The 7,577-nt window shown below is 53.2% G+C and overlaps 6 protein-coding genes across 7 annotated transcripts; 4 read left to right on the forward strand and 2 right to left on the reverse strand.

Moving 5' to 3' along the window:
• On the forward strand, nt 1-822 carry KVP17_004932 (uncharacterized protein; the record flags this gene model as incomplete). 2 transcript variants are annotated; one of them, XM_068523578.1, is made up of 1 exon in its annotated part: nt 1-822. In XM_068523578.1, a coding segment is annotated over one exon (822 nt), but the record flags the coding sequence as incomplete, so codon positions are not given. The 2 variants fall into 2 exon arrangements, with proteins under 2 accessions (XP_068379425.1, XP_068379424.1); XM_068523577.1 differs by having other exon boundaries at nt 88-822.
• An 83-nt stretch (nt 823-905) lies between these two features.
• KVP17_004931 (uncharacterized protein) lies at nt 906-1,640 on the forward strand (the record flags this gene model as incomplete). The annotated part of the gene is made up of 1 exon (XM_068523576.1): nt 906-1,640. One exon carries the CDS (start codon nt 906-908, stop codon nt 1,638-1,640), a length of 735 nt encoding a protein of 244 aa, XP_068379423.1.
• An 18-nt stretch (nt 1,641-1,658) lies between these two features.
• Nucleotides 1,659-2,072, reverse strand: KVP17_004933 (uncharacterized protein; the record flags this gene model as incomplete). The annotated part of the gene is made up of 1 exon (XM_068523580.1): nt 1,659-2,072. One exon carries the CDS (start codon nt 2,070-2,072, stop codon nt 1,659-1,661), a length of 414 nt encoding a protein of 137 aa, XP_068379426.1.
• Nucleotides 2,073-2,344: 272 nt separating this feature from the next.
• On the forward strand, nt 2,345-4,687 carry KVP17_004934 (uncharacterized protein; the record flags this gene model as incomplete). Its single annotated transcript, XM_068523581.1, has 1 exon — nt 2,345-4,687. One exon carries the CDS (start codon nt 2,345-2,347, stop codon nt 4,685-4,687), a length of 2,343 nt encoding a protein of 780 aa, XP_068379427.1.
• Nucleotides 4,688-4,794: 107 nt separating this feature from the next.
• Nucleotides 4,795-6,735, reverse strand: KVP17_004930 (uncharacterized protein; the record flags this gene model as incomplete). The annotated part of the gene is made up of 1 exon (XM_068523575.1): nt 4,795-6,735. The coding sequence occupies one exon, from the start codon at nt 6,733-6,735 to the stop codon at nt 4,795-4,797; it is 1,941 nt and encodes a 646-aa protein (XP_068379422.1).
• A 53-nt stretch (nt 6,736-6,788) lies between these two features.
• Nucleotides 6,789-7,356, forward strand: KVP17_005245 (uncharacterized protein; the record flags this gene model as incomplete). The annotated part of the gene is made up of 3 exons (XM_068515051.1): nt 6,789-6,915; nt 6,942-7,209; nt 7,239-7,356. The coding sequence occupies 3 exons, from the start codon at nt 6,789-6,791 to the stop codon at nt 7,354-7,356; spliced, it is 513 nt and encodes a 170-aa protein (XP_068379428.1).
• Nucleotides 7,357-7,577: the final 221 nt, after the last annotated feature.

Raw genomic sequence — 7,577 nt, forward strand, 5'->3', positions numbered from 1 at the left:
ATCACCGCCATTCGCAAGGTTGACAATACCACTGTCGTCAACAAGGACGCCACCACTGAGGAAGAGATCGTCGAATTCCTGAAAACCATGAAGGTTCCTTATTTCGGACCTATCAACGGTGAGACCTTCCCTGACTACGCCGGAACTGGACTGGATTTCGTCTGGTTCGCCGCTGACAGAACCGCCTACGACGAGGTCAAGACCGACATGGTTACCGTCGGCAAAGCCCTCGCCGGCAAGGCCAATCTCGTGTGGCTGAACGTCGATGAATTCAAGGCCCATGCTGAGAACATGCTTAACGTGACTGAATTCCCCGCCCTTGTCTACACCAACGAGGCCGGCAGATATATTTTCAGCGGAAAGGAGTATTCTGTTGAAACTGTCACCAAGTTCCATGAGGATGCGGTTGACGGTAAGCTTGAGAGGTCTCTGAAGTCGGAGGAGGAACCTGAGACGAACGATGAACCGGTGAAGGTCGTCGTAGGCAAGAACTTCAAGGAATCGGTCTTCCACAAGGACCAAGACGTCTTCGTTGAGGTCTACGCACCTTGGTGCGGCCATTGCAAAAAACTCGACCCCGAGTACACTAAGTTCGCCGAGGAGCACAAGGCGAACGACCATCTGCTTGTCACCAAGCTTGATGGCACTGCGAATGAAATCCCTCACGCCGACTTCAAGTTCCGCGGTTTTCCCACCATTTTCTTCGTCAAGGCTGGGGAGTCGAAACCTGTTCTCTTCGATGGCGCTCGTACTTTCGATGGCCTCGTGAAGTTCTACGATGAGAACGGAACCAAGACCCAGGAGCAGAAGGTTGAGCTGTAGTGTGATTTTATGTTGTCTTTTCAATTGCAACCATTTCTTGGAACCTATAAGTTGCAGAGGCTGTTTTTGAGTGCTATCTAAAAATGCGCATCCTAACGCCTGCGCCTTCCAAAAACTCGACCCATGTGGCTCTGTCATTGCTTCGAACCTTGGCCTTGAAGCCACCAGACCAGTATCGGGAGCAGCTCGCGGACTTGCCCGTCAAATCGACTCTGGAGACGTTATTGTGTGCTGAGCGTATTCTTCCTCCGGCTGAAAAGCCCGTGTCAAACTTGGAGGAATGCGTGCGCTTCGTGCCGGATTTGGGAGCTGACGCGCCAAAGTTGGAGATCGTCAACAGCAAGGACGTGGACGCTGAGACGATGGACTGGCTGATCGATGTCACTCGCACCAACATGCGGCCTGTGTACGACCGAATCCGCGCCGGAAACACTCCATGGAGTGACAACTACAAGCTTGCCCAATTTCGCCAACCTTCTCACTTCGTTATCGCTCGAGACGCAAACACGAAAAAGAAGCTGGGCTTCGCACAAGTACGGTTTGACCAACGTGACAACTTCGCCGCCATAGATGAGCTGTCAATCGAGCCCAAGCATCAGGGGATGGGATTAGGGTCCAAGTTCATGGACTTCGTTGAGGAGTGGATCAGAAGATTGGGATTCACCACAGTCAGGCTGATGGTTCAGTTAAGTAATCCTGGCGCCATCCGCCTTTACCACCGCAGAGGCTACCGAATAATTGCCGAGGAGCACGCGGCCGATGGCGCAATAGTCGATGCCAGCTTCAACCTTTGCAAGCTTCTGAAAGCCTCTGAATGAACCATTTGTTTAACGTATCTAATGCATCATGAGACCCAACACGGCTGCAGCCTCAGCAGGATCTAGCTTCCCCTTCGACGCTGGGTGCTTGAGCAGGCGGTCGTCTGGAAACCGGGGAATCACATGGATGTGCGTGTGAAACACCATCTGCCCCGCTTCACTTCCATTATTAGACAAGACATTTACGGCGGGAGCTCCAGAGGCCTTCTTGACCAACTTGATAAGTCGCGGCAGCTCTTGCAGGGCAAGGGCGGTTTCCTCCGCGGTCATCTCGCCCAAAGACGATTTTCGAGACTTGGGGATCAAAAGTGAGTGTCCCTTCACCGCGGGAAAGGCGTCTAGTATAGCCAGAGCGTGATCCGTCTCGAATATCGTGTACGCTGGGATGTCTTTCCGCAGGATCCTCGCGAAGATGTTCTCGTTGTCGTACATGCAAGAGGCAGAACTTACTATTTTGCCCGCTAGCGACGTGAATCATGAGCCTGCAGCGACATTCTGACCTGCGTCATCAGCCCCACATCTATGCAACATGCCTGCTGGATCAGTCTCATGTCTGTCACGACATGTGACCACTCGCTATGGATTACCAACGCTACTACAAAGCTACTCACAGGACAGCCCAAAGCTACTCTAGTCAAAGATCCAAGATCCTAACGACTCGCTTGTCGTGTCTGATACGATAAAACTCTGAGATTCGCAGTTGGATGTTTAATGAGAAGCAGAAATCTGTGGTTGAAGCGCCGCTGGGGTCGTACATGGTAGTCGCAGGGGCCGGGACTGGGAAGACTCGCGTCCTCACCGGCCGAGTCGCTTACCTAATTCGTGTACTCAAGGCCGAGCCGCAGAGCATTCTCGCTCTCTCCTTCACCAGGAAGGCTGCCAATGAAATGAAAGCGCGAGTGAAGGCTGTGTTGGGGGGAAGGAGCCTGAGAGGTGCCCAGATTTGCACTTTTCATAGCTTCTGTGTCCGGTTGCTCCGGAGGGAAGACGTGAGGCTTTCTGCTGGCATAAAAACCGATTGGCAAATCATGGACAGTGTCGACCAGAAGGCAATGGTGAAGACGATTATCAGTAACCTGGTTAATTCCGCTTCGGTGGTAGACTCGAGCTCTGTCCTACCCATCTTGAAAGTTGACGAAGTGTTGAAGTTTATCAGTTTTGAAAAGCAGTCAATGCGACGTGCATTGGTAGGAGAGGCGAAGATGGCTTGGTTACTGCAATGCCCAACTCTAGAACTGCTCAAATACGAGATGCTGGTAACCTGCTACGGCGAGTACGAGCGGATTGCGCACGATCAAGGTTTGCTTGACTTCGACGAGCTGCTGCTCTCCGTGTATGAAGTGCTTGCCAAGGACCCCCAAACACGAGGCCGCCTCGCGTCTATCTACCGACACATACTTGTGGATGAGTTCCAGGACACGAACGAACTTCAATTCCGAGTTCTGTATCTTATCGGCAGGGCGAGTTATGTGATCGCAGTCGGCGACGATGATCAGGCCATCTACGGATGGCGAGGTGCTCGCCCCGAGAACCTGCGTCAGTTTCGAGATGCCTGGCCCCGGGTGCAGGCCCATACGCTCGACCAGAACTACCGAAGCACGAAAAATATTCTCGACAAAGCGAACAATTTGATTGCGTTCAATAGAGAAAGACTACCCAAGGAGCTGTGGACGGAGAACGACGAAGGGGAAGAAGTGATTGTGTTGGGTCCACAAAACGACTTGCAGCCAGCCACCGATCGCACCCATCGATCTCCGACCACAACTCGATCGACAAACAACCCTATGGATTCCGTTCCGCAGGTCATCAAGCGGCATCTTTCCCAAAACCAAACCTGGAAGTATTCGGATATCAGCGTACTCTATCGAAAGAACAAAGAGGCCATGGCCCTGGAGCAGGCGATGCTTTTCGCGAAGCTACCCTACATCATTGTAGGAGGAGTGTCGTTCTTCGAAAGGAAAGAAATCCGAGACGCTATGAATCTGCTGCGTTTCTCCGCCAACCCGGAAATAGGCCGCAATGTTCTGAAGGTACTCGAGGCTAAATTCCTTGGGAAGGGGATCGGAGCCAAGGCGTTGCAGCAGGTGAAGCAGATACATGCCGGATCAGGGTTGACCCTCTGGCAGGCGTGCCGTCAAAAGATCGATGTGCTGGCTCCTGTGCTAGCAGGCCTCCTTCGGAAGCTCGAAGCGCTCCTGGGAAGTCTTGCCGGCATGGCTGTCGCGGAGCAGGTGAGATTCCTGATGGCCGAAAGTGGGATTGTTGAACATTACAAAGGAGTCATGGTCAAAGAAAGGGAGAAAGCCATCAAGGAGTGGAAAACTAGAGGCTTTACAGAGGAGCAGATTGCCGATCATCTCGCTGACCATAAACTAAATGATCGAATGTATCACCTGGATACTTTAGTGCGGCTTGCTAGCAACTACCAGAATGATTTGATGGACGAATCACTTGACGAGGCGCCTTCACTGAATGGGTACATCGACAGCATCTGCGTTGACAATGTGTCTGAGGGGACAAGCAAAGACAGCAACAAGATCTCTCTGATGACAATTCACAAGTCGAAAGGTTTGGAGTTCATGATGGTGGTCGTGATCAACGTGGTGGAGCGGAACATCCCTTTAGTTACGAGGCCGACCGAAACTCTCGAGGAGGAGCGGCGCCTGTTTTACGTGGCGCTGACGCGTGGGATGCGGAAAGTCGTCATTCATTGTCCATTCCGTTCTGTCAGCCAGTTCGTGGGTGAGATGAACGGGAACGAGACGAACGAGAACGAGACGAACGGGAACGAGACGAACGGGAACGAGGCGAGCGAGACCTCAACGCCCAGACAGCAGAGGACACCGGCGGTGATGATGGCGCAGAGGTATGGCATTCAGAGGTCTGTACCTTACACCTTTGCGATGCCGTTGAAGACTGCTGTGTCCGTGAAGCCGAAATCCGAAGTCGAGCAAAAACCACAAAAGACGGCCAAAACGCCTCGCCAGTCACTCTTGAAGTTGGAGGAGAGCGAACTTAAGGTGCTCAGTGTCCCTGGCCACTCATGACAGCGTCTTTTTGATCTTGATCGGACCACAGTCGCTTGGACTAATTTGTTGAGACCTTTAGTTAGCTCACACGAGGCATCGTACCCTTACGCGATCCTTCCGTTGGCTCATAAGATGTTCATCTGGTACTCAAAGGCAGTCATCGGCTCCACGTGCTCCCCCTCTTCATCCAAACACAGTCGATCAAAACACTCATTGCAGAGCTTGCAAGGGTTATCCTTCACGAGCGTCGTCTGGAAGACCAGCATCGCTGCCAGCTTGGCCCGGCATGCCCCACAATACTCTAGTTTCACCGCCGGTTGCCACACACGTAACGGGTATGACTTTCGGTATGGTGCATGGGTTTGCGGGTTGAAGAGCTCCATGTTGTCCAGAGTCAATCGATGCTCACAATCTCCTTGATGCAGATAGGCTACTGTCGTTCGGATTGGCCACGCAATGTCCTTCAACATAACTTCATGCATGGACCGGATAGGTCCGCATTGGTGTGAGGCCCGCATTCGCCATTCAACGATGGGCGTGCTGTAACACACATTCGTATAACGCATATCGCTGAAGAAGTCGTTGCCAATCCACATGCACGCTCCTTTGAATCCGCTTTGATTTACATCTTCATCGCAATAGAGAAGGTCTTTCAGCTCCGCCAAAGTTTGCGACCCTAAACCGATCACTGTCCTCAGTGGCATTCGTCCTTTCCGCATGTGCATCGTGATTCGCAGCAGCACGTCGCCGGTTTCCACCATCGCTGCATCCACGGGTGGTGGATCCGCAGCTGGAAAGAGCAAGGACCACACTGGGCTGCGGCTCAAGCGCGGTCCTTCAGCCACGGCTGGCACGGCTTTGACATGCGGATCCACCACCCAGTTCTGGGGAACTTGCAACCGCCTAACGGCTTCGTGGTGACCGTCCACGGTACCCCTGTACACCAGACTGGTGCTGGCCAGCCTTTGAAGACTCACGACCTCCTTGAAGTTGAGCATGGGGCGAACACGAGGCAGAACGGCCGCGTTGGCGCGGATTCCCGACATAAGAACCCGTCCATCCTCCGCGTAGGGCGATTCCGTTCGCCGCTTTGCGCGAGATTTGCGTGAGCGCGACTTGCTTTCCGTGCCCACGACCTGGTTCCAGACACGCGCTACGTCGTCTTCACACAACCGACTCGCCGCTTCCTGACAGTCGCGCTGGACTTGGTCCTCGATGATTTCGTATACGTTGGGGGCAGCAGCGAACCGACTGAATGGCAGCGTGCGATCCACTTGGAGGCACCCTTCAAAAGTGTTCCGAAACTCTGAGTGGGACTCCCTATGCTGAACAAGAGCATCTATGCGCTCGACCTCTCGGCGGAGCGAGCGGTAAGGGCTCGCATAGCCTGGCGGACGGAGGACGGGCTCGTAGGTGGACATGTTAAAGGGGTTTTGGTCTTTCAGACCGCGGACCAGAGCGTCGGAAACAGGCTCACGGGTTGTTCTTTCAACCCACTCGGTCCATGCCGTCGACTCGGTCAGTAAGCCCTCTCGAGCATGCGATTCTAGTCGGTCTCTCTGCGCTCGAGATTCGGACTCGACGAATTCTAGAAACGGATTGTCAGAAAACCCATCAGTCGCAACATGTGGCGTCAGCAGCGTGGTTTCGATGTAGTCTAAGTGCATGGACCACGCGCTGTCAGCGTCAATAAGCTTAGCAATCGCGTTTAGCTCCCGGTGTACATCGGAAGCCCAGACTTGGGGTGTGACTGACCGGTTAGGAAAGACAGATGGAATCCGGGACGTTGCTGGAATGTCACACCACCCAATAGTATCCTGATCTTGAAGCAGCCACAGCCCGTCTGTTGCTGCGCCCGAGTCCAAAACGGCACCCACGCTCTCGGCAAGATCGCAACCATACCCCATCCCAGAGACCTGACCATGTCTTAGAATTTCCTGCAACCCTTCTCTATTGGCTAAATCGAGGTCTGCTAGATCCAACCTAGGAAGGCTTGGCGATGACTCTGGCTTCCAAGGAGGCGTTGCCACAGGTGCCGTCCCCGTTGTAGCCTCCTGTACTTTCATGAACTTGAACCACAAACAAAAACCAGAGTTAAAAAACTCTCTACGTTTAGTTCATGTTCCGCCTCTGTTTCGTACTCACCTGGCTCGCATGCTACGTTGCCGCTTTGGCAGGTCTCGTGGGCTGTGACGTGTTCGAGCACGTTGCAGCCTGCCCTGGCGTGCAACCTTGGCGTCTCTCTAGTGAGGCCTGGGTCCCACTGACACAGTCCTTTACCAGATCGTCCGCGTGGCGAGCTTCGTGCCTCCTCTTGATGAGATTTGCTTGTCGATTTACGGTTTCGTGTTTCTCCACGATATCGTAGACTCCGTTAACCTCCTGGCGTCTGTTACTGCAATTGTGGAGATCCTCTTGCTGCTGGGCATGGTCCTCTCACTCGTGTACTCCACGTTCAAACTGGTCATAAGGAGCGCGTTCAACGTAGCGTGTGTGTTGGTCGGTATCCGGCTGATGCTTCTGCTGGTGACTACAGCCTTGTGAGCGGCGTAGGGAGGTCACGACACAGCGAGAAGGAGCTGGCCTTCTTGCCGGATTTGTCGAGAATGGTGGACTTCGTCTTGATCAGGTTTTTGCAGACTGCCGGCACGGTCGTGTTACGGTTACAGCGCGCGCTGCTATTCTGACGCTTTAACACGCGTTTCATATCGCATGTGTAGTCCTGGTGAAAAGTAAAGCTAGTGTCACACCTGATTGAGAACGAGCACTGGTTCGGCAAGGGTCATATGATTGTGTTGGACTTCCAGAAGCACACTTTCAAATACCTCTGTTTAGTTTGCAAAACATTTCTTCACATCAAGCAGTCAGACATTTCCAGTGCGCGGACATGAAGTAGTCGGGTGCGTCC

This window comes from the organism of the source record quoted next, assembly GCF_019968985.1.
Source record: "MAG: Porospora cf. gigantea B chromosome Unknown PgB_NODE_1142_length_7577_cov_124.665, whole genome shotgun sequence".
NCBI lineage: Eukaryota > Apicomplexa > Conoidasida > Eugregarinorida > Porosporidae > Porospora > Porospora cf. gigantea B.